The sequence below is a fragment of the Aythya marila genome, assembly GCF_965140915.1.
Source record: "Aythya marila genome assembly, chromosome: 3".
Classification (NCBI taxonomy): domain Eukaryota; kingdom Metazoa; phylum Chordata; class Aves; order Anseriformes; family Anatidae; genus Aythya; species Aythya marila.
Genome location: NC_139044.1, coordinates 83,701,570 through 83,727,574, shown reverse-complemented (window position 1 = coordinate 83,727,574; position 26,005 = coordinate 83,701,570). Strand labels below are relative to the sequence as shown.

The following is a 26,005-nucleotide window of genomic DNA, read 5'->3' as shown; positions in this document are numbered from 1 at the left end:
GCCGATGGTGCCTCGCTCCCGTCAGGGCCCCGCGCCGCCTCCTCCTCCTCCTCCTCCTCCTCCGCCCCGACGGGAGATGGCCGGCGGGCTGCCGTGACGCCGCGCGGCCGGCGGGTGAGCACCGGCACCGGGACCACCAGGACCGGGACCGGGAGGAGGCCGCGCTGAGGGGCTCCCGAGTGCGCCCCCCCCCCCCCCCCCCATTGCCGTGCACGCGCCCCGCCCTCCCCCCCCCCCCGCCGCGTGACCTCCGCGCGCCGCAGCCATTTCCCGCCCCCCCCCTCCCCCCCCTCCCCTCAGCGCTCCGTGAGGAGGGGCCGGGCCCGGCCCTCAGCGCCCTGAGGCGGCCCCCGCCGGGCCCCGGCGGCCTCGTCCCGTGCCGGAGCCCCCCCGGGAGCCCCCCAAGGTAGAGCTGGGGGCTGGGGGGATGAGGGCAGGGCAGGGGGCGCCCACATCGCCCCCTGCCATCCCCGTGAGGCGGGAGCGCTGTGAGGGGGGTGGGGGTGGGGGGCCGGGGTTTTGGGGGGGGGGGTGGGAGCCCCTTGGCAGAGGGGCCTGCGCCGTCCCGGGGCGTGCTCGGCAGCCTGCGCAGCGCCCTGCCCTTTGTTTGCTGCCTGCCTCTCGCAAATCTTCGGTTTTCTGACCCAAAATGAGAAAAAAAAAAAAAAAAAGGGTTTGTTTTTTTTTTTTTTTTTTTTTTTTTTTTTCCTCCTCAGCCTGTGGTGGGAGCGATCCTCTGTTAAGGCGCTGCATCTCGCCGCCTGCGTGTCTGCAGGATCAAAGTTTGGCCCTGTTAGGTTTTACTGCCGGAGGAGCCAGGGGCATGCCAAACAAAGGAGTTCGGGTTGAGTCAGGGTTGGTTTATTGTCAGGGTATCAAACCGGACCCCGGAACCGCTGCTCTCGGCCTGGGCAGGGACCGATGGCGAGTGTGGGGCTCCGGGAAAACGCTGCCGAGCTGCTGGCTTTCCCTTCCTCCTTTCTGCCTCTTCACATTGCCCTAGACAAAAGGGGGCTAAATGAGAAGGGGCAAAGCCCCTGGCTTGGAGGTGCGCTTCAAGCAGGCAGCTTCTTGTGGCGGGGAGGGTAGGAGCTGCTTCCTCCTACTCATCCCTTCTGGCGCTGAATGACAGGCAGAGAGAGCTGAATGGCAGGAAGAGGTTTGGTGCCTTACATGTAGCAGCACTTCGGTGGTGACGGCCTCTCCTGAGCACCGACCGACTCCGCAGCTTGAGCAAGGCTTTTGTGGGCCTGGCTCTAACAGCAGTGCCACGGCTGAAGGCTGTAGCTGAGGGTGTCTTTCTCGGGGACGCGTACGGGGGAAAAGCTCCTGTTGCCATTGGGGATGCAGGAAACTTGGAGTGGTTTTAGGAATTTAGAAAGGGTCAGCAGGGAGCTGTTGTTTGTAGCTAGGGTGCGGGTGTTTGGATGGATTAGATTCAGGCTGGTTGCGAAGGAGCGATTGTGGAGTATGGGCCTGAGGAATGCCACGGAGCATTTGGGGCTTGTTTACGAGAGGTAGGTGAAGGAAACTACTGAAGAATGCAAGTCTTCGGGTTACAACGGTGTTTGGTCTGACCTGTGAGAGTTTTTCCAGAGAGGTGTTGTGAAAAGGTGCACTGCTGCTTTGCCGTTGTGCTGGCAGTGGCCCTCCCACAGCCTTGCTGTACGCTGGGTCTGGAAGCTGATGTGGCTCAAAAGCCAGCCTTGTCTTTTTCTCCAGAACAGTTTTGTCCTGGATCAATTCACTGATCCAGCTCACCAGGTACCTCTGTGAGTATCAGCCTTGGAACAAGTAAGGAAGGGAAGACGGCCTTTTTGTGTTCACAGCGTGCTCGCAGGCTCCTGTAAAGAGATCATAGAAACCACTCTCTAAGGGCATATCAAAACACTGTTAAACAAATAACAACATAAAACAAAACAAGGTTAGGTATCCTGTTGCTTTGGATAACCAAAAGCACACAACTCCTTCTTGTGTATCAACAAAATTCTTAGAAATAGGCATTTTGATTTCTGTGTTGTTAGAGGAGAATCATGCTAATACTTGCCTATTGTTTTACATCAAAGAACAGCTGTCGATCATATGATGGCTTTACAGAGCTGATTTTGCTATTATTTGGATGCTGGCTTTTAACTTAATTTACAAATATATTTTCTATAAAGAAATTAAGTTAGGGAAATTGTGTATTTTTGTACATAGAATGTACAAACATCCTTATAGGTTTTACTGTTTCAGTTCAGTTTCCATGCTGTAATTCCTATGCAGGTGTCTTTAGTCTTTGCAACTGTGTATTATGAAGATGATCTTACGCAGGAAGAAAGTAAGAGGGGGAAAAGTGTTCCTTAGCTCTTACTTGTACTACCTAAGATAGTTTAGTTAAATTCATTATGGTAGTTTAGTACTTGTAGCATTCTGGGCAATGATTATCTTATAGTCACTGCTGAAATGTGTTCTGTTCTTACTTGTGAGGTACTGCTGGTAGTTTGCGTACATTTTTTATGTACGAAAAAAGTCAGGGATGCAGAGAGTGGAGAAGAAAGTGTGGTTATTATGTGGCAGGTAGGCAAGCACTGAATAGATGCCATACGCTACTGTCTCAGTGAGACTGACTTCCCTCTAATTTAGCAGCAACTGTAACAGATTCTTTGCGATTTCTTGAAGGTTGTTATTCCCCCCCTTGTTTTGTCCCAGTTGTATAATCCTTATTTCTTTGGAAGCTTGAATCTCTGAATGAAAACACATTTTGGTAACAGCTTGTGAATTACTTTAACAAGATTTTTGACTTAAGTCCTACTGACAGGTTTCAAGTAATGCTTAAGCAAGAGTAATATAGGCTACTAAATAAGTAAAATATAGCTAAAATATAGCGGTTTGCTAGTGTAAGTTGGGGTAGCTGTCCTAAAATGTCGTCCAAGACTTCCACGTGGTGTAGAGCAGCCAAATTGGTGTGTTTAGCTGATAGGTTTTATCTGTGGTCTCCGTACTCTGAAAGCATCAGTGGTGTAAGGGGAGGCTCTTAAAAGTAATGTTCAGAAGGAACTGGAAATAACGTTCATGTTAGCTTTTCTGTCCTTTATTTTTCTTTTGAACACAGCAAATGCTATTTCCTCTTTATTGTTTGGCTTGCAGTAGGATAAGCCTGGTCCTGTTGTGTGTCTTGTTTTGCTTGGTGGTCATGCTCACTGGCTCAGGCTGGTACAAGACACCCAAACACACGCTGTTATGGTAAGAAACTTCTCTTGACTCTCTTTGTGGTCCTGGATGCAACCCAATATTAATTTAATAATAATAATAATAATAATAAAAAAGCATAGGTTGCTGTGTCAAGTTTTTTTTTTTTTAATTATTTTATTTTTATTTTTATTTAAAAAGCTAAAGATCCAGGTTTGTTGCTGCTGGTGGTTTTTCCCAAGCTAGTTTCAGGGATGTCTGGGGATTGTGCTGCTGCCAAAGGAAGCAGTCCTGGCTGCTGGCTGTTGTAACGTCCCCTGTGTTGGCCCAAGTTTTTGGGGCTTTTTGTGCCAAGTGGTTGTGGGGCTGTGTCATGAGCCATATCAGAAAAGTCACTTGTGTTGAAAGCAGTCCTGGTGTTCCATGTTTTGTGAGCCAATTCCCAACGTGGCTGCACTAATCCTTGTGCTGGCCTAAAGGAGAAGACCATCAGGAACATGATGTAATGTAATGGTAGGAAAGGTGGGACCGTTCCTTTATGCTAGTGGTGCCAGCTTATTCCGATTTAAAGTATTGTGGAGCTGCAGCAGCTTCCTTCGTAATACCCGGGTTTCTCTAGAGTTGGGGTGAAACGCTTGAGAGCCTAGCACCTCTTTCTCCACTTGTAGGGTAGAAAGCAAGGGAAAAAGAATTTTGCATGGCCAGAACAGCATTGGTGTTCCAGGTGTAGACTGTGTTTCTAGCAGTCTTGGTTCCTTCTTAAAATACTTGGTGTTGATGATGACATCTTGCATCACATCCTTCACATGCACCTTTGCAGCCTCTGGGTCTCTTCAGAGACTGGTGCAGAGATGAGCTTCATGCAGCGAACAGAGAGCAGCTACTCTTTTGCTTTAGGGATTTCAGTGTTATTGCTTAGAAGCACCATGCTCAGCACCTCTCTTCTGTTGTTACCTGGCATGATGTTACAACTTCAGACTGTGACGGGGGCACAGGAGTGTCCACAGGAACAGGCTGCAGGTGATTTGTATGATACCATGAAGCAGTGCTTTGTAGCTGTGACACTTTAGGACCAATACCTACTTTCTGCAGAAGAGTGAAACATGTACAAGTTTACTGTTATAAAGGAACGGTTTTCCTAGGTAGTTCTGTATGTATCACTGTGAGCTTTAATAGAGGTTAATCAATTTCTCCTTTCTTTCATATTGTAAGAACATTTACGTAGGCAAACCTTTATTCAAAAAACAGTTAAACAGTCTTTTCATTTTTATTAAGTATGAGTTCTTTAAAAAAGAGATTTTGCATGTGAAGCTTTTACTTGCTACAATTAAATGGAAACAAAGCTGAAAATAGTTGAAATTTTCTATTCATTATTTATTTTATTTTTTAATTTAATATTTTATGTATATTTTTTACCCTAAAGTTAAGAAGGATAGTAGCTGTCATGGTTGGACATGGTATAGACAGTGTCTGTTTGGGGGGGGAAGAACAAAAAAACAGGAAAGCAGCTACTCATTGCCTTTTCCACCTGCTGGAAAAATTCCTAAAACTTGTGCAGAATGGTTGCCAGGGTTTGAGCTACAGTAATTTAAGATTCTGCCTACTGCCTGGAGGTTTTAAAGCTGAAGTCATGGTCTTGTTCTGTATCCTGAGGACATAAAAGCTCGTCTAAAACAGGATTCTGAATTTCAGTTAACACTAAGCGATTGTTTTTATTAAAAAGTTGGAAGTAGAGATGGCATTGAAGTGTGTTAAATATTGATTTTAAAATCTAGGACTGAACTTCAACCATTTAGCTGAAGTTTGTATTACTTTTTCTGTATGAGACTTCTGAATGCCTTAATTAACCTTTGCTAGCTAATACCATCTCGCCTTTTGTCTAGACAAGATCTGAAATGGTCCGATACTACTGTACTCCTTCAGAGACTCATGCTTGCTGATGATGAGAAGTAAAAACTTAATCTTTTTAAAGCATGTGTTTTGTAGAAATTGGAAATATCTTGGTCCCTACTAGTGAATGGTAAGTGGAATTTTGATAGTAGGATTTATAAAAACAAGTGCTATATTTCTTTTAGGTGAGGGAAACATTAAAAACATATGAACAAGCATGATAGAGGAGCAGTGAATGTCTTATGGCTTTGGCTTTAATGAATAAATTGAGATGCAGAATTTCTGGGAGATCCATCTGTACTGAACTGGGGCAAAATTCGGAGCCGCTTTGGTGGAATTTGAAAGTTTTCTTAATGTCAAGTCAGATTACAAATGTGTATGCACGTATGTATGCATATTTGTGTGTGTGTCTGAAGGCTTTGAGGTAACTTAGGTTGAGACCAGTGAAAAGTTTGTACTTTTGAGACTGTTTTCATTATTACAGTTATGCTTTGTGTTCCTGGAAAACAAATGCTGAAGAAAGAAATGTTGGTTATTTAAAGTCACATATGTATTTTAAATAAGCTATAACAGAGTAATGCTTGTATTACTGCTGCAGAGAAACCTAAAAATAAAGCTTTTATTGTTGTGCTAAGTTCCCAGCCCGATTATCCTTTTTGGGGAAAAAAAAATCACCCCAGTCAAATCCAAGGCAGTATGTCAGAATTCACAGGTTGTGTATGAGTTTGTCACTGTTCTCTTTGCCCCGTCCAGCTGGCTGTGTGCTGTCCTCTTCCCCCATAACCCAGCTGTGGCACTTGTTTGGGCCTTCGTGAAGCCAGTTAGTTGACCCAGCCGTATGAAATGGTCTCTGGGTGTCAGAAGCCTTCTCGCTGAAGGACCCACCGGGTGCGAGGGCTGTTGCGAAGGTTATGCAGGACTGGAAGCCAGCCAGGAGGAGGAGTGATCACAAATGGAAGGGAAGTAGGGCTTGCCCCTTGGCAGTGGCTAACTCTTGAGCTGCTCCAGTCTGTAACCTGCAGCTTCATCCAGTCCAGGAGTAAATGTGCCACTTCTGAAGTGTTACCTTTTCATGATAAACAGTTCAATGTTTGAAGCACTTCAGCAAAAGGAGTTACTGACCTTTTAGTGAAAGCGTGTGTCTCTGACGGTCTCTTTTTCCGTTCTGTAGGGATCAGTATTGCTGAAAGCACAGAGAATTCTGAAATAATCGCTTCATTGGCACTGACCAACGGTTTGAGGTAAGATTAATTTAATTCTATTTTTAAATGTTCTGATTAAACTCAAACATTTAAAATGAGAATTGATTTTGTTTTCTTAAAATTTATGCTTGTGATAAACTGAACTATGTAAATCTCTGAAATTCATGCAACTCTTGTAAAGGTCAACTATTGTACAGTGTATACACACTTGTCTTACATAAGAATGCAAGTGTTATTGTTAAATGCTGGGAAAATCAAACATTCCTTTTCTTTTAAAATGGAGACTGGGTTGTGTTAAACTTATAGCACATGTAAAGTTTGGCCTGAAATTTTCTTTTAATAGCAAAACATTTTTTTCTATCACTCTAGGAAAATCAGTATACTTCATGTCTTCAAGAGTTTAAAAACTCTAAATTTGTTGCCTGTGAAGCATTTAATCATGAGAGATGATAGTCCATTTTCTGTGAGTTTAATTGAACCCAAAGAATTAGAACCAACCTTCTGAGTATAGGTTATGTGAGTTTGCTTTTTTTAGTGGGAGGAACAATTTATAGACAGCTGACAATATATTCTTCTCCGAGTTGAAAAAAAAAAAATCTTTCTTAGCCTAAACTAGGTTTCTAATTAAAATTATATATATTTATTATATTTTTTCCCCTGGGCTAGTTTCAGATGAGATTAATCTCTTTGGGGCCACACAAACTCTTCAGTACTCTGATGGGGGAAAGTTACATGGGGCAAGAGTGACCAGTGATAAGGGAAAGGTTGCTCAGTATTTTTTTTTTTCTTTTGGTTTGCTTATGTGGGAGTAAAATCTCTGTAATTTTGTCAACTTTAAGCTGCAATGCTGTTTATTTGTCTTTACATAATTGATAAATCTCCTATGTAACAAGAAAGCTTATGTAAATTTCTGTGTGACAAAGCATGCTTGTTGTGTTGAGCTTGTATTTTCAATACAGTAATTTGGGGCTTTTATTCTTGTTTGCAATACATAAGTTTGCTTTAAGGGTTATTAAACATTAATAATTATAAATACTGAGCATATTAAGGCCTGAAAATGTGAATAGTTACTTGTCAACGGTTTATACTGAGGTTTTCTCATGTCACTCACTATTTTTAAAGCTGGGCAGTCTCAAAAGAAAATGTTAACGAGGCAAAGTTATTATTAGTTAAATGAAATCTTTTTTTTTTTACAGTGATTGCTCTGCAAAAGAAAAGGTGTGTTTTTATGGTTAGTGGTAATAGATTCTAAATGTTTCTTATGACTGTACATAAAAAAAAAAAAAAAGATTATTATTATTATTATATTGTGAGATTATTTCCATTTAGGACTCAATGCTTTTAATCTGTTTCCGTAGCTTGTGTTGAGCTGAAGATTGTTAAATTCTGCTGTAAGCTGTATTCTTTATCGAGTTACTGTTAAAATTTTAGTTGGCTATGGATTTTACAAGTAGTTTAAAAAAACAACAAGGTGTGGGGTGGATATATTGAGTGGTGGAATATCGGATCAGACAGATTAACTGTGGTATATTCATTTTGTGGAACAAAATGAAACACAACAAAACAAAAACTTGGCAGATCTGGGCAGTGTTTATTGTGATAACTGTAAACTATATAAAACGAATAGAAGGTTTAAATTTAGTTTTAGATTAGGTTTAGTTCAGATTTAGGTCACAAATATGTAATAGTCCAGACTTGCATTTTCTGTCTTAATTTGTAGAAATGTTTTGTTTTGTTTTGTTTTTTTTTTCCTGTTGCCTACATTTCTCCTTCCTTAGGATCAGTTTGCAGTTGAACCCGGGAAGCCTTCAGCTGTTATCTTCTCAAACAAACTGCTTGCACTGTAGCCGTGTTAAATTAAGTGTTACGTTCTTTAAAATGTCATACATTGAGATTTAAGTTTAGATTAATAAGATTTATTAAGATTAATAAATTTACTCATACTGTCTCCAAAGTTGTTTTATTTAAGAAATGCTATACCTCTTTCTAATATTGTAATTTTAGGTCATAAAAATCATATTCACTTATTATTTACATGGTCTCTAAATAGTTTCCTCCCTCTTTTTCCCCTCCCCTCACTGCTTTTCCATTTGGGAAGGAGTGTATCTACTGGGAAAAATGGGTCGATCTAACTCTAGATCACATTCTTCGAGATCAAAATCCAGATCGCAGTCCAGCTCTAGGTCAAGATCCAGATCACACTCTAGAAAAAAGAGATACAGGTAAATTGATGCCTTACTTACTGCGTGAAAAGTTGCATTTAGTATATTGGGGTTTGTATCATAATTATCTTACTCTTGCATGAATCTGTGGCAACAGTGAGCCTAGTATTTTACTTCATTTTAGGCAGTAGGTAGATTTTGCTGTGAATGTAACTAATTGTAATTGTTTACTCTTTGCCTGTTTTGCCCTTTTCCTTTATCTCAGGATGATATCAGAATGCCAGTGTTTCTTCTTGTATTGTGGCTGGTTGGTTTCAGTCTCCCCTCCCCCTTCGCATGATGTTTTCTTTGTCCATTTTTTTTCCCTGGGGCTTATTCTGTCTTTGTCACGTAGCTTTTCAGATCTGGAGTAACTTGAGGCTTCTGCAGATAAGCTTTTCTGTGCTATGTCTTCTCAGTTGCCTCCAGCCTTTTCCTCCACTTTCTTACTAGTAGATGTTACAATCTGTAATAAAAGGAGTGGCTGAATTTAATGTTTATGGTCTCACCAGCTGCTGCTGTCTGCTGGCATAATAAATTAAACTGGAGGTGATGAAACTTCATGGTCCAGGCTGTGAACTGTGGTGGTGGCTGAGAAACTGAATGCCATGCTCCAGAATGGTGATAATCTCTAATGAAATAGCAGGGCAAACCATTGAGGCTGGTAATGTCTTAGTCTTGCAATGCTGAAGTCTTAAGTTGCACAGTCCTTAGAGAACCAATGTTTATTAAGATCCTTTATGAGACAGGAATAAGTAATGAAGATATATTGAAGAATTTACTTTGACTGTTAGTCTGCCTTCTTTACAATTCTGACTGCATTTGAGAGATGAGCATTTAGTCTTGAGAAACTTTTTTTTTTTTCTTTCTCCGATGGTCAAATGTTAACGTTTGCTTTTTAATTTTAGTTCTAGGTCTCGTTCAAGGACGTATTCGCGATCTCGCAGCAGGGATCGTATGTATTCTAGAGATTATCGCAGAGATTACAGGAATAATAGAGGAATGAGACGCCCCTATGGTTACAGAGGAAGAGGTAGAGGGTATTATCAAGGAGGAGGTGGTAGATACCATCGTGGAGGTTATAGGCCTGTCTGGAACCGAAGACACTCCCGAAGTCCTAGGCGTGGCCGTTCACGTTCCAGAAGTCCAAAGCGAAGGTCTGTGTCTTCACAGAGGTCCCGGAGCAGATCTCGTCGATCTTACAGATCTTCCAGGTCCCCAAGGTCCTCTTCATCTCGTTCTTCATCCCCATACAGCAAATCACCTGTCTCTTCCAAAAGACGTGGGTCTCTGGAAAAGCAGGCAAAGAAAACTGAAGGGGCTCCTTTGCAAGATAGCCCTTTGAAAAATAAATCACAAGATGAACAGAAAGATACATTTGAACATGACCCATCAGAGTCTCTTGACGATTTTAACAAATCATCAGCAGCTTCTGGCGACATTTGGCCTGGCCTTTCAGCATATGATAACAGTCCAAGGTCACCCCATAGTCCTTCTATTGCCACCCCACCTAGTCAGAGTTCATCTTGCTCTGAAGCCCCTTTGCTTAGCACAGTCCACTCAGCAAAGGACACACCTCAACATTCCCATTCCATTCAGCATAGTCCTGAGAGGTCTGGCTCTGGTTCTCTTGGAAATGGTTCTAGCCGTTACAGCCCTTCTCAGAATAGCCCATTGCATCACATCCCTTCGAGGAGAAGCCCTGCAAAGACAATCCCATCGCAGAGTGCTCCCCGTGAGGAGCCTCGAGCACGTTCATTTTATCCTGAGACTGGAGAACAGGAAACTGCAAAAGGTGGAAAGTTTCTGAAAAGGTAAGAATTAAACTATACAATTAGCATTGCATCTTAAAATGCTCTCTATAACAGAGTTTTGACAAGATTGTCACTGCTCCTTGAAAACTGGGGCTGGGATTCTCTTGAATATTTTTACTAATTTTAGTCTAGTTGAATTGAGTTTCCTCCGTAAAGACTTTTCAAGTTATTGGCAAGAGACTAGTGGAGATAGGGACCTATATCCTTGAGGAAGATTGTTTTGTGTTGTTCCTTCACAGTTAATTTTCCTGTATCCCATTCACTGTTAAGAAAACTCTCAAATGGATTAGTGGATCAGACATGCCTGTTTGACAGTGACTCCTGTTCAAGTACTTTAACATTTTAATGCTTCATGTAATTTGAAATGCAAATCTTCTGGAAGTTTGAAAACCCAGATGCACAATGATTTCTTGGTTAACATAAGCGGCATTCGTTGCTAATTGTGTGGTGAAGTATGACAACTTTGATGCCTTGACTTGCATTACTTAAGAAAGAGGGTAGGTCTTGATGTTCTTGGAATATAATCCTGTCGCTAAAAGGGACGGTGTTTTTAAAGTGGAATGTACATTTTTCCAAATAGCACAAAATTCTCACGCTCGATGTTTAATGTATTTGATACAGAAGTAATTGGGGGAAAAAAAAAAGTTGTAAAAATCTTACTGTTGCTAGACTGTGCCTTTCTAATGTGCTACATACTTCAGTGGATTTCTTACAAAATGAATTATAGACAAAATTTAAAAAAAGATAAACTATGATAAAGACTATGCTATGTAGATTTGATTATATGTTTTAAATGAACTTGTCCAGTTAGTGATTTATTATTTAAAAATATCCTGATAGAAGAACAAACGTCTGACTTGCTCTAGGTTAGATGTATTGCAGCTGGTGAATGGTTTAGGACCTTTATGAAGGTAGAGTATAGACAAGGCAGTGTCTAAAATCGTTAATTTATAAATGTGGTTAGGACATACAGCTCTCCGGCGTATAGGAGAGCTGCCTTCTGAAGGATCCCTGCTTATACAGAGCGTAGCGATTGAAGAGCTAAGTCTGTGTCAGAATAATTCAGATTTGAGTTATCAAAGTTTATGTGAACTTGATGGAAAAAAAATGGCTGGTGTAAGAGTGTGTGAATCCGCGTACCAATCCAGGATAAACAAACCAACCAACCTCTAACTTTTTATAAACTCAAATGGACAATTTCTACATGTTCTATGGAAAAGCATTATTTTCTTCAGATGCTTGCAGTAGTACATAAATGGCAGTTGGTATGGTATTAATGGTGTGCAGAAAGTTACTTGCTAAAGTTGAATGGCTTGGAGGAATGTATTTTCTAGTCGGTGGTGTGGGATGGACACAAAAGAGGAATGCAAGTGAACTGGAATGAATGCAATCCAGAGTTACCAGTCTCTTCTTTGCTATCCACAGGTACACAGATGAAGAGTCTAGAGTATACCTGCTTGATAGGGGTAATACCAGGGAGAAGGAGGCCCAGAAGGAGAGAGGATCAGAAAAAGGGAGGACAGAGGGAGAAAGGGAATGGGAGGATCAGGAAACTTTAGATTATTTCGTTGATAAAGAGACTGGGAAAGAAAAGTTTAATGACTCTGAAGGGGAGGACACAGAGGAGACAGAGGATTACAGACAGTTCAGAAAGTCTGTCCTGGCAGATCAGGGTAAAAATTTTCCTACTGCATCTCATCGGAATGCTGAGGAGGAAGGAACCAAATACAAATCTAAAATAACAATGAAGGGCAATAGAGAGAGCGATGGATTTAGAGACGAGAAAAGTTATAAGCCTAAAGAGACTGGCTATGTAGTGGAAAGGCCTAGTGCAACAAAAGATAAGCACAAGGAAGAAGACAAGAGTTCTGAGAGAACGATGAAGAAAGAAACTCAGTCACCTGAGCAGGTAAAGTCTGAAAAGCTCAAAGAACTCTTTGATTACAGTCCCCCTCTACACAAGAATCTGGATGCGAGAGAAAAATCCACCTTCAGAGAGGAGAGCCCACTTAGGATCAAAATGATAGCCAGTGACTCCCATCGTCCTGAAGTTAAACTCAAAATGGCACCAGTACCTCTTGATGATTCCAATAGGTAAATTATTCTGCTTGACAAAGTGGTTCTCCACCTGCTTGCAGTGTCGCTCATCTTTATTTAAACTAGTGGTTTCTTTTTGTGTGTCTTTTTTTGTTGTTGATGCATTTTAGACCCGCTTCCTTGACTAAAGACAGGCTGCTTGCTAGCACACTTGTCCATTCCGTCAAGAAGGAGCAAGAGTTCCGATCCATCTTTGACCACATTAAGTTGCCACAGGCCAGCAAAAGCACGTCAGAGTCATTTATTCAGCACATAGTGTCCTTGGTTCATCATGTCAAAGGTATGTGTTCAGTTTACCATACTGAATATACACATCTGACAACTGCATTTAAAACTGTTTGCTGTCTCTAATATGGGAAGATTTCAGCCCTCTTAATATTGATTTAGACTTTTTCTTTTTGAGGTACATGTAGAATAAGTATACATGAGCAAGTATACATGTAGAGTAAGTAGCAACAGAAGCAAGTATCAAAAAGCAAGCGGTATAGAGCATAATAGCAGTCATACTATATTTCTTGATAAGTTCTAAAGTAGCACAAAATTTATTTTTTTTGCAGTGAAGCTTAAGCATACTACATTAGTCTTTTTTCATCAGTTTTATTTGAATATCTTTACTGTATAATTTTATATTAAGGGGTACAGTGTGGGTTCATGGGTGTCTTTTGCACTGTAAGTACAATGGCATCTCCTTTTGGAGCACCTCAGAGCTAATCTCCAGGTGTTCACTAGAAAGCACTTTTATAGTCACAAAATAGAAATTGTGTAAGAAATCGTACTCTAAATGACATTAAAATACACTGGTACTTCATTTTTATTCTTATTTGACGACATTGTAATGCTAGAGACAAAAATTTCTCCTGGAAATTCATCATGGTAGGAAGTTGGCATTGGCTAAATCTCCACTAAATAAATTATATACTAATAGTTTTCTAATTTAGCAGTATTGGCTGTTGCTTACTATAAGAAGATGTAAACGCAATTTTTTTTCTTCTTGCGGACGTAAATTTTTTCCTTGCGGAAAAAATCTGACAAAGTGGATGCATTTTATTTAGGTCACGTACTGTCAAAGTCTTCTTATTGAATAGTAGATAACTTCTTAAAATCCAAAGTTTCAGTGTATCTCTATAAGCATTGTTTTAAAGATACTTTAGCGTATAAAACTGCAAAGATTTGGGTGCTAGAGGTATGTGCTAAGATTCCCTCAAAAGTCCTTGTTTTCAAAATAACTTCAAGTGACTAAGACCAAATGACTTCCTGCATTTTGAATTACTTACAAAGAAAAAAAAGTAATAGCAATAATAGATTATGTTAATATATTAGATTGAAAATGTTATTGGGACACCTGCTTAGCATATAACCACTTTTGTTATAATTTTATCTGCTTTTCGTGATTAGTAAAGAGACTGAAGGATAGATCCAATGAGAGCTTCTGTAAATATTGGCTCATATGGCACATGTGCAGGCTGTAGGTGAAATATTACCGAAACTCTCACATGTTGATCACAAAAAAACTGTTTTTCTGTAAACTTTGATGTGTTAAATTAAACAATCAACTGTTAAATATGACAGCTTAACAGTATCTGTTCAAGTTTTTAGTATGTGTAAAGTTATGGCTGTTTTTTGAAAGGAGAACCTCTCTATGCATTTCAGATGTGCTGTGGTCTATGATCAGATTTAAGTAACTCTTTTGACAAAATGAAGTTATGTTCATTATTGGTGTGATGCGACCAGTCTGAACAGCTCTTTATTAATGTAGAGCTGAAAATGCCCAGTGATGTTTTCTTTTTCATTGTAACTAGGTCCTGGAATGTGTTTTGAAATGGCAAAATCCATGTTACAAAAGTAAAATAGCTGTTGAAAGATACAGATGCCAAACAGGCAAAGTTGAACCTTCTGTCTTCCTGGCAAAAATGGCATAAAAACAGAGTTGCTAGCTCAAATTCCTGTGTTTGATGGAATTATGATTGAGGCACTACCCTTGTAGTGGCCGTTTCAAGTTTTAATGGTTGGTTATGAGACAAATACTGGATGCCGGGCGGTAAGTTGATACAGATGTATGTTGACCTGTTAAGCAGATAGCTTGCTTCATATGTAACATTTCATAGCTCATGACTTTATGTATTTCTATATTACATTTAAACACATTTGTTGAGCTGGTTTAAAAACTTGAGTTTTGCTGTTGCTAATTTAACTGTCTCTGAAAGCAAGAGAAAACTTGTCAGAGAAGTTGTCAGGTTTGCCAAGATGCCAGATGCTTAAATGAATTTATTTACATATAGATGTGTTAATTGTCTTGGATTGCTTATCATCACAACTTCAAAGAAAGAAATTATATTACTTTAAGAAATGACTTGTTAGGTCATTCATGTAGTTACTGAAGCATACGTTACTTATTTAAGTGTGTTCACTGAATTAGCTCTTATTTTAAGTTAAAGTTGAGATGAATTGTGAAATGCACTTCTTGCAAGTATTCGTAACTCAAAGTAACCTCATTTTGTCTGATGGGCAAAGTAGAAAATCACTTAAGAAATTGTTCCTTTATTTCATTAGAATAAAATGTCACTGACAATGAGCAAGTCAAATTAGTAAATGATGCTTAAATTACATGTAATATAGTCGTGGTGTAGTTCTTAGTAGACTTGCAGTGATGTTGTGCACTGTTAGTTTGTTAGGATTACAGAATGTGTAAGAATAGGGAAGACCCCACACTTGCTTGTCCTTCTGATACATTTACTGAAAATACTATGTTTTTGCCTGCTACTTGCCTTTCTGTCAGGAGTAAAATACCTGTCAGTTGAATTAAACTAACGAAACAGTGTTTTTCTATTGTAACCAACAGAGCAATACTTCAAGTCAGCTGGAATGACCCTAAATGAGAGGTTCACTGCATATCAAAAAGCTACCGAAGAGCACTGCACTCGGCAAAAGAGCCCAGAAATACATAGGTATATGTTAATTGCATGTATTTCAAATAATAATAATAATAATATCTGCTTATATTTCTTTTAAGAGGTCAAAATGTTTTTTAATCTGTATGGAATAATTTGTCAATTCTCATGTAAATACAAAAACCAACCCAACAAAAACAAATGGGAAAAAAATATGTAAAAGGAAACTCATCTGAGCCAACTCTGGTTTCATCTGTGGCTTTGTAGCAGATGTCTTCTCTACCTCTATCTCATGTAGGATATATTTACTTTTCTCACATGCAGTGCTCAAATATTGAGGGGCATATGTCTTGAAGATGAAAAGAAGCCCAGTACATGCATCTTTATTCTTCAGTGTGAATGTTCCATCTCATACTACTTTAGTTTTTGTGTCTGTTAATTTACAGCAGTTTTTTGAGAAATCTGAGAGCCTGAAAGGTAAGAAGGTAGGCATGCAGATGTAGTTTCTGATCACGTGCTTTACTTACATGATGCAGTGTACTGTATTTGTGTTGCATGTGAGGATATATTATCTCCATATTCCTTATTGAACTGCATAAGATCTTTAACTGATGAGTAATTTTAACTATACAACAAGCTATCAGTTTTAATGATTTTTGGGGGGGACTGGATTTTGAATTGGCTATATATACACTGATCTTTTTGAAATAACTCATTAAATACTTTTCATATCTTGAAAGCTCTGCTTGAAATGTGAAAAATCAAACTATTTAATGTATTTATCTTTTGTGTACGTCACAGAACCAAGGTTTTTAATTTTTAATTTTCTTCTCTGTTCTGATCGTGGGTCTTCTATATGCAGAAAGTTTGTTCTTCAAGAGTGCCTTGTTGTTCAGATTTCTGTTGAACTGTGTGAGGCCATAAACAATTACATACCTGTATGGCTAGACACTGCTTTTATTTTTCATTTAGGAGGATTGACATCTCTCCAAGTGCCCTGAGGAAGCATACCCGTTTAGCAGGTGAAGAGAGAGCCTTTAAAGAAGAAAGTCAAAAAGTAGGTTCTGAGTAAATGTTGTATCTGTATTTCTAAACTTAATGCGATGTTTTTCACTTTGAATCTGAACTTCCCCTTCATGTGAGTTTGTGTACAGTAATCTTATAAAAGAATTTGCAGTATGTAGTGTATTTGTGTTTCAGACTATTTTTTTTTTCTTTAAGTAAAACATCTTAACAAGAAGACAGTCTATGTAGCATGATGCTAGCATATTGATAATGTGGCTTAGAAGGTCAAATTTTCTCCCACCCTTCCTTTCTTCTTTTTGATACTTTTTGGCAAATTTTGTGGTGCTACACTGCCCAAGGACAAAGAATATGAGGAGGAAAAAAAAAAAAGTACTGGGGTGCTCAGTGAGTAGTATGGCTGAATTGATAAGGTGCTTGTGCTCTGCTAAAAACAATTAACCAGAAAAATATGTATGCTTAAATAACCTACCAAAAAATATGTTATTGTTGGTCTGCATCAAAAAATAGACATTCTGTTGGCTTGATGGGAACGCTTGTTTAAAATGTAAGTTCTTAGCTGTTCTCTGTATAGATCTAGCATGCAAAGGGCATCATTTAAAGTCAATTTGCGTGCTGAAGAGTTTGTTGTAAATTCTGTCTTGCCTTTTTAAAAGTGGAGGCACAATTTGCTTTTTCAGATTCTCTTCTGGGTGTTTTATCTTAAAATTTTGTTCAGAAATATGTTTTTGCTTACAGGGGGATAAAAAATTACGGTGTGATTCTGCTGATCTTCGGCATGACATTGACCGCCGTAGAAAAGAACGAAGTAAAGAGCGAGGAGACTCAAAGGGTTCCAGGGAATCCAGTGGGTCAAGAAAGCAGGAGAAAACTTCAAAAGATTACAAGGATTACAAATCTTATAAAGATGACAGGTAAATATTTTAAATCTCTACGTAGGTTTTATCTTCCAATTAGCCTTTTTAAATTGTAAGCTTAATTGCTTTCAATTTTCCATGTATACTGGAACGTTTAAATTTAAACAATTAAAATTATTTGTTTTACAGCAAATATGTATTATCTGTCTTTTACACGGCTTATGGTGGATGAGGACAAAAACTTTGGAATAGCAAGCTAACACTGAAAAAAAAAATGACAAATTAATCTGTCCTATTATCCAGGCTACATCAGGAGGTTGGACTTCAATGCAGTACATTTCTATAAACAATTTGTGTAAGAACTTTGGTTCGTTATGCTTGATTCCGCACTTTTTCAACTCATAACACCCAGAGTATGAGAATACTACTGATATTTAGGTTTAACATGGGTGAGAAGGGGAATCTTTATTTTTTTCTAAGGCCAGTGGGCTGTTTTTAAGAAAACAAAATGTTAGCATATTTCAGTGGATACTGTATAGCAGTGGTAAGAGTTACTTCAGGTATAACCTTCCTTTGAATAGTATTATTAAAAATCTTGTAAGTTGGGTCAAATTAGAATTACTGTGGGATTACTGAAAGTCTGGCTTTGGGATTTATTTTCCTGCTTTGTACTGGATATACAATGAATTTTTACTTATGCTTTCCTGTTTGCCATATACTTTCTGACTTTGGTATCCACGTTACCTTCCACTGGCTAACCATACGGGCACCTACATAGGGCAGCCATATGTTCTAAACAGTGTGCAAACTGAACTATGTAAATGTATTATAAAGGCATTGCCTTGAGGGTTTTCTGCCCTTTGGTTTCTGTTTTTCTGCCTCAGAGGAAAGGCAGATCTTAAAAGTAACAGAAACTCTTCATGGCATCAAAACGTGGAAAAACTCCTTGCAGTTTGCAGACTGCTGCTTTCCAACTCATTAGCAATAATATACATTTAGTGCATTTAAACGTGTAAGAGGAGGCTGGAAAGTGAAACTATACTTCACCTTAACATCTGAAATACATAACGTATATGTGACTTTTATAATAAAAGGAAGGGGGATAGTTTTTTGTAAAATATAAATAAAGCCATTTTAGCGTAGCATGTTGCAGACTGTCTAGTACTTTTAAAATAGCACATAGCGTGTCTTTTTATTTTTCAGTAAGCAAAAAAGAGAGCAAGACCGTGCTCGATCCTCCCCATCTTCCTCCCCATCTTCTTCCTCATCCAGTTCTCGAGAAGAAAAGGATAGCAAGAAAGAAAGAGACGAAGAGTTCAAAACTCACCACGAACAGAAAGAGTACTCTGGTTTTGCAGGAGTCAACAGGCCAAGAGGCACCTTTGTAAGTTGCTCTTTTCCTGTTCTTCCCCCAAATGATGAAGACGCTAACAATAACTGTAGTATAACAGATTAAACGAATTGTTGCAGTACTTAATGTTAGGGTAGACATTTTTTGTAGCATTGGTTTTTGAAGTAGGTTCTTGAATTCTTCTGTGATTGTACCAAGCCTTTCATTTTTCCAGTGTTGTCCAACAGAGGTTTGAATTGGTGTACAAATATACACTAGCATACTATTAGAGGGCCTAGTGTAAGGGTGGGAAAAAGAGTTTCTTGTTTATTCCTTGCTATCTTGTAATTATGCTGTTTCCTAACAGAATATTAAAATTGACCTTTCTATAAAGATGAAATCTTGTGATCTGTTACCTCTTATGCCCTGCAGTTTGTGCTTATTCCCCCGCCCCCCCCCGCCCCAGTAGTTTTCAATTTGGCTTTGCCATCCGTTGTGTGTGATGTCTGCAACTTGTTAGAGAATGGCACATAATGAAAAATAGACACTAACATTGAAAACTAGTGAGGAGAGGAGGTGGTATACTGTTAGTTTTCACTGTTTCTCTAGCATGGACTAGCCACAGTGAGCATGAAAGCATATTAATTTAGCTCTGGAATGTGTTTTGGGAAGTGCCATGTTGATCTCCATGGTCATCTTAAAATTATTAAAGGTTAAAATTGCATATTAGTGTAGCTTACTGGTATTTCACTGGGAAATGTAACAGCATTAGAAAGATTAAGAAACAATGGAAAAGGCCTTGAAAATAATGGACATCTATAAAAAAAAAAAAAGTGCCTTAATGAAAAAAAAGTCTATTTGGAGGTGGAAAGAAAGTCAGACTTAATGGTTAGGAGTAATTTCATTCTCTTTACAGGCTACACAAAGGAATTACTATAGTTAGAAATTAAAAAAAAAAAAAAGTGAAAAGGCATCGTTTGGTATAAATGAAACTTCAGTATTGTTTGTAGTAGTATAAAAGAAGTTCTGAACTTTGTAGAAGAGAGTGTCTGAAATGCACGTGGTATGTGCAACACTTGAGATTAAATCTTCCATCTGAAGAGCTGGTAGCTACTTAAAAAAAGAAAATTTCAAAGTTCCAAATTTTTAACACTAGAAATGCATCTTTTTCCTCCTTTCTTGTTATTCTTACATAGCTGTTCCTTAGTATAATTGTATATAAGTGTATAAACACGTGGATGATAAAGATGTCAAATATGACAATATCAGCACAATTTCTGGGTGCATAAGGTAACAGCACAGTGTTAAACAAAAGTAGAACTCAACCCTCTCAAAGAGAATCAGTTGGAAAAAAGTCTCATAATTAGTGGCAGCCTTGCTGCTTTATAAAACCAGATTGTACATATTGCGAAAGATGGTAATTCACATGAAACTTAAGCAGATGTAGATTGCTAATGAATTGCCAATTCACTAGTTCAACTGCTGTCACCTGCCAGTTCTGACTATGAAATAACTGAGTGATGTTTCCTAAGGACTGTGTGGTCACTCATAGGCTTACTGACCAAACAATGTCTGATCAGGAGAATCTAAATAGGTAGGACAACGTGTGACTTAAACCTTCTGCTTAGGGCTGCAGCTTGGGTGGCATTGAAAGATTATGGGCTGGCTAGTGTAAAATGTCTTTGTAATTCAGGCTAACAGTGACTGAATTCAAGTAAATACTGCTTTGCTTTTGGATTAAACAAAATGTTTTAGTTGCGAATCTTCCCCAGAACAGGAAGCCTTGACACCTTGGGGTGGCTGGGTAGGGGAAATCTTAATGTAAGCTAAGCTGTCAGTTTGGTAGTAAATAAGTGTTGATTTTTCACTAATGCTTACTGACAGACTAAAACGTTTAATTCTAGGATTGTTGTACATGGTATAAAAACATAAATGCTATGGGCAGTTTTGAAATAGGAATATAGGAAGAAAGATGAATCTTTTCACAGAAAGAAGAATCTTTTCACAACATTATCAGTAGTATTCAACCCAACTATCAGTAGTATCCAACTGTGCATAACAGCCCTGATTAAAAGGAAGTCTCTTCCTATAGAGAATGTACGCTCACCATTTTGTGGTGAGCTTTGCAATAAATAGGCCTGTAAAGGCAACGCCTTAGTGGATTTCACCTCCTGTATTTCTTTGCTGGAAAGATAACCTGGAAAAAGTGTTAATACAGTGTCAAGGAAAGTGCTAGATACTCTTCTTGAAATACCTATTCTGAAGAATTCAGTCCTAAGAACTAATACTGGGAAATGCTGATCTTACTAGTAGCTGTGACATTGTTTTGTCTCCTCATCCTTTTTTCCACACTGATATTAGTCGTTATGGTGTAATTTCATAAAGCTTTCAAAGCTGTTGGAAATCAAACATAGCTATCCCTTTCTTACGCAGCTTTCATTAGCTGATAGTCATGCCGCTCTCTAAATGATTCTCCAAACAACCTTGTTTCTCTGGTATATTTGTAGGTTATGTGAGCCTTTTACTAGACTGTTTACTAGTCTGATTCCAAAGTACTTTTAAAGCTGTCCAGCATAAATTTTGCATTAAAGGTATTGGAGCTTAGTGAAAGTAGGTGTGCATAGAGCTACTTTCTTTTTCAAGTTAGTTAATTATATCTTTTTGTCTGCGTTTATGGAACATTCTTCGTTTTAATAATTGTAATCAATTTCCAGTCATGTTTTTGTACAATTAACTCAAAAAAAAAAAAAAAAAAAGCACAGTTCTGTGTTTTTATACTAGGCTGTTTATGAAAAGCATGTTCTGTAGTAACTGCAGGTTTTAAGCAATATATCCCAGCCTAACATTTCTTTTCCTCTTAAATGGGGGAAATCTGGATAAATTCCTCTTTATTTTCTGCAAGCTAAAGACAAGCATGCTAAGGTAACTGGATATGTTACTACTCATCATATTGGGTTAAATATTTTGTTTATTGACGTGACTTCTTAATCCTAACACTTCAAAATTCTGTTGATTATAATAAAAATAAAAAGAACACTTGAGATACTTATTTTCACTTCAGACGTTGTTACTCTGCACTGTATACAGTGTTGATGCTCTGAGTAAGGAGTTTCCTCATCTGAAATTTATCTTGGCGTAAGTACAACAGAGGATCTCAATTGAGAATGAGTAACACAAAGTAGACACTTGTTTGAAAATTGCATTATTTGTATGTACTCTAAAACAATTTCCTAATAATAGATGTGGCTGACTCAATGAATGATTTTGCTTTCCCTTGACAGTTCTCCCTCTTCTTCAGTGTAATTTGTTTGTTTCTTTGTCTGCAAACAGCTTCAGAAATTTCTTGTGACCTTTTGTTACAACAGGTTGCTTTACCAGCAGGCAAAGGACATTTCTTTTTGATTGTTGTAGGTAAATTTAAACCAAGAGCTCAAATGTGTTTCAACTCTTAAGCTTAAGAGAATCATTATATAAAAGTGAATGCTTGAATATATTACATAAGGTAATGTGTAAATTTTAAAATGGTTCTACACTCGTAATTAAGAACAGAACAAGCATTTTCAGTAACAGACAACTTGAGCTTTTCTTTGTGGTTTTATGTAAATGGCTTAAATAACATTTTGGTTAATCAGTTTCGAATTAGGGGCAGAGGAAGAGCCAGAGGAGTCTTTGCTGGAACAAATACTGGTCCCAGCAACTCAAATACTACTTTTCAAAAGAGGCCGAAGGAAGAGGAATGGGATCCTGAATATACCCCAAAAAGCAAGAAATATTTCTTGGTGGGTGTAGAGAACTCAATATCTTATGCATGCTTTTGTTTTTTCCAAGTGCATTTTGTATCTGATGTTAAGGAGACTGACAGCTGCAAGTATAGAAGTCGCATGCATGTACAAAAAGTGACTGTAGTTTACATAATCTAGAAAATACCAGAATTGTTGCAGTGCCTGGTTCTGCTTAGTTTGTCTTTTCTGCAGCAGGCTGGCAATAATAATTTATCTCCAAAACGCATTCATCAGTGAGGTAGGGAAGAACGCATACTCAGGTTATTAAAAACAAATTTTAAAGCAAAAAGACGTGTGCTGTATCTTCCTGGATTTCTCTATGTATGGCACTCGAGCTTTGTTTTACGTTTGTCTGCAAATCTGCACAAGTGAAAGATGAGGAAAAGCTGTGGATGGAAGTGGGCCAACTTTGTTATTAGCAACCTTTCTGGTCTTATCTGGGTAGTGTGATAGTCGTAAGAAAGCAACATTAGTTCTGTCTTTTTCCAATCTGGGTTATGAGGGGCAGATTGCTGATGTAACTGCTCAGTAAGTAGCTTAATAAACTGAATGCATAGCCTGTGCTTCAGCTGGCTTCCCTAACAGTGCAAACTTGTAAGAATATTGTTTCATCATCAAAAAACATTTAGTGAGGTTGAGACCTTCTCCTGTAGCATTAAGTTTTTCACAAATATGTTAACAGGTGTATATAACATGGTAACAGGTGCAGTAAGTAATGCAACTGCAATTTGTGTTCATTCATTCAGAGTTTTCTCCCTGTCTCCCCCCACATATAGAAACTCTTCTGACCTATAAAACTAGAAATGTGGTGATCTATTCACTAAAGTTCTGTGATAGCTAGAGCAAATTGACCAACTGTACCCATTATTTCTTTTCTCATCTCCAGAAATCTTTATTAAAAAAAAGCTACCCTGTAACTATTCTAATAATAATGTATAATGGTTATTAAGCTGCTTTATTTGGGTGTGATACATTTACTAATTTAGACTTTTTTTTTGTAAAAGAAAATAAATTGAAGTAGGTGTCCCTTGCTGTAAACATTTTGTATTAAATAATTATCTAGGGTTCATCTAGTGCATGGAACAGTCATCAGAAGACTTGGCTAAACTGTGTAAGGCTGTATTTGGTAGCAAGACAGCAAACTGAAATCTTAATATTAACAATCAAGCTTCTCTGGTTAATAAGCTTAAAGTAGTTTAAAACTTATTTGCCTTATTTTGCACAGGCAAAGCAAGGTTCCTGAAAACTGCTTTCAGTTACCTTTATTAATAAGTATAAAGAACTCTCTACCTTGAAGTAAACAAACAAAAAAAAAAAGTATTTCATAAACACATTCTTAGAGGTTCTTCCATTAAAATGACAGTTTCTTTGGGGGAGGTGGGCTAAAAACTAGTGAGTACATATTTCTCATGACTGAAAAATGTGACAGAGCCAATTTGTTACCCATGATAGGGAGACGCACAGCTAATAAAGGCTCTTAAAACACCTTGATAAAAAATTTTAAGTTTTAGCATTTTAAATTGTGAGGACATGCTTCATAATGTAATCTATAGATTATTTGAACTGTTGAAGTTCTCTTGTTTTTCCTATCTATAGTCTAAATTTGGTTTAGAGTACCACCATTTAAAGAGGTGTTCTAACCTTATCGTTTGGTATTATTGTAGCATGATGACAGAGATGATGGTGTGGATTATTGGGCCAAAAGAGGAAGGGGCCGTGGTACCTTCCAGCGTGGCAGAGGGCGTTTTAACTTCAAAAAGTCAGGTAGCAGTCCAAAGTGGACACATGACAAATACCAAGGGGATGGGATTGTGGAAGATGAAGAAGAAACAATGGAAAACAATGAAGAAAAGGACAGACGCAAAGAGGAAAAGGTAAACAGTTCAGTAAATTGCGGATCAGACAACTTCTCTTGCAGTAACTCAAGTAATGGTGGGGGCCAGGGGGAAATCACTTTAAAAGATTTTTAGTTTGGATATGAACAGTTTACAAAAAGAATATTTTCTTTCTTTCTACAGGAATAACCCTGGAAGAAAGCTGAAAGAGCAGCTTTTGCACCACCCCCACAACATTTTTAATATGTTTTTTTTTTTTGTTGTCAAATGAATGTAAGCATTTTACTTAAATTTTACTGTTGGAAAGTAGTTTAGAGGGATTGTTTTTTGTTTTAAGCCTTTAGAAAAAAAAATCTTGATATAGTAAACTATGTTAATGATCGTACAGGTAGAAAGTAAAATATTTGTAACAACTTTTAAGAAATTTTACTGTTTGTTATATGCAGTGTAATTCTGCTTTGTCCAAATATATGGTCAAGTACAACTCTAAAAGTTTTGATTCTCCCCTATGTCTGTGTTTTATTCTGAAGTAAACTTGCAGCTCTGCACACCTGAAATCTTGGAGGAACATTTTTTTTATCAACTGATTACTACTTCTATGTTGCTTTTTTATTAAAAGTGGTTTTAATGGCACTTACCCAGTCATAGGGTGAAGGCAAATAGACGAGCAATAACGTTGATTATACACTAGCTCACAAGAATCACATTTACACAGGATGATGGAATGATGAACCTGGATTCTCATGCTAGAGGGAGCAGCCAGAATTTTATCTCGGAGAGTGAAATTGTCACTGTTCTCCAGTTACTAGCCTGAGGAATACAAGTTTATACTTTCTCTTCTGGTATGTGAGTTCTAGAAACCTACTTCCAAGTCACTGGTGCTAGAAACTCTGAACAGATCTGAAAACTGGAGCTCTTTCACTCTCTATTTCTACAGCTAGTATAGAACTATCTACGGCTACTTTAATTTCTGTAACTTGTGACCAGAACAGAACAGTGATATTATGGTTACCTAGTGATTTGTTTTGTCATTAAAAACAAACAAATAAAACCCACACTTCCCTTGCTAAAGGTAGCTTAGGACAGCGTTTACGGTTTTATAAACTTAGAGTTTAAACATACTGTGAGAGAAAAAAGGTGCTGTCCATAAAGTATGAAGTATGTGTTGCATTGTAAGTGCTAACAGGAATTACAGTTTGTTTTTTTGTTGATAGCTTAGTCATCAACAGAGCACTTTAGCTGAGGAACTGATGGCAGTATCAGTCCATCTTTTGTATCCATTTTTGTTCCAATTTGTTAAACTGCCTCTTCAATTTCTTTATATGGGCTTCCATCTTCAGGTAAGTCATCTTGCAAGAGTAAGTCAGTCTTTTATCACATCACTGACTTAACTGAAATCTCGGAGGAAACAAACAAAAAACCACCCACCACAAACCCCTCTGAAAACGCAAGTTATTTTAAAACCTGAATCAGTAAAGATATTTGGAATATACTAAACACTTCTGTGAGGTGTGTATTCCATTACAGTGCCCTGGAAGTACATTCCTTTAGTATCCCACTTCGTATACTGTGTAAGTTATAACTTGATGTGGTCAGCTGAAGCTGTGAGAAGTGAGTCTGACTCTCTTTGACACAGTTCCTGAACAGTTGTGCTCCTCTCAATGTTACAGCCAAAGTGCAGAAGTTAGTCTACAGTATTAAAAAAGAACAAAACCAAAAAACAACACTATCAAAACACAAAACCACATAAACATACTTCACTGGTAAATACACTTTAACTTAGAGAGTATTAAGGATGACGGTAGCATATTTGAATTACCAGAGCAGTGACATTCTGAGCAAATAAGACTACTTGTTTGCTTTCTCAGACTGCTATGGAGAAAGTAAACCTTAATGTCCTGTGTAGTATTGTTCT

General features: G+C 38.2%; 1 protein-coding gene across 10 annotated transcripts; it reads left to right on the top strand.

The window, feature by feature from the left end:
* Positions 1-24,647, top strand: BCLAF1 (BCL2 associated transcription factor 1). 10 transcript variants are annotated; one of them, XM_082757563.1, is made up of 15 exons: positions 17-114; positions 5,055-5,191; positions 6,233-6,302; positions 7,460-7,481; positions 8,362-8,485; positions 9,373-10,278; positions 11,704-12,372; positions 12,486-12,655; positions 15,215-15,320; positions 16,236-16,320; positions 17,025-17,200; positions 18,347-18,527; positions 22,106-22,252; positions 23,920-24,129; positions 24,274-24,647. In XM_082757563.1, exons 5-15 carry the CDS (start codon positions 8,382-8,384, stop codon positions 24,277-24,279), a joined length of 2,760 nt encoding a protein of 919 aa, XP_082613689.1. In that variant the 5' UTR covers positions 17-114; positions 5,055-5,191; positions 6,233-6,302; positions 7,460-7,481; positions 8,362-8,381; the 3' UTR covers positions 24,280-24,647. The 10 variants fall into 10 exon arrangements, 9 of the variants coding, with proteins under 9 accessions (XP_082613688.1, XP_082613685.1, XP_082613689.1 ...); XM_082757562.1 differs by lacking the exon at positions 5,055-5,191 and having other exon boundaries at positions 1-114; XM_082757560.1 differs by lacking the exon at positions 7,460-7,481.
* The last annotated feature ends 1,358 nt before the right edge of the window (positions 24,648-26,005 follow it).

Excerpts from the sequence above, each read along its gene's own strand:
- BCLAF1 (XM_082757559.1), top strand. The coding sequence starts at position 8,382 with ATGGGTCGATCTAACTCTAGATCACATTCTTCGAGATCAAAATCCAGA. Across the intron at positions 15,321-16,235 it reads AAGAGCCCAGAAATACATAG|GAGGATTGACATCTCTCCAA; the intron begins GTATATGTTAAT and ends TTTTTCATTTAG. Across the intron at positions 17,201-18,346 it reads AAATCTTATAAAGATGACAG|TAAGCAAAAAAGAGAGCAAG; the intron begins GTAAATATTTTA and ends TTTATTTTTCAG.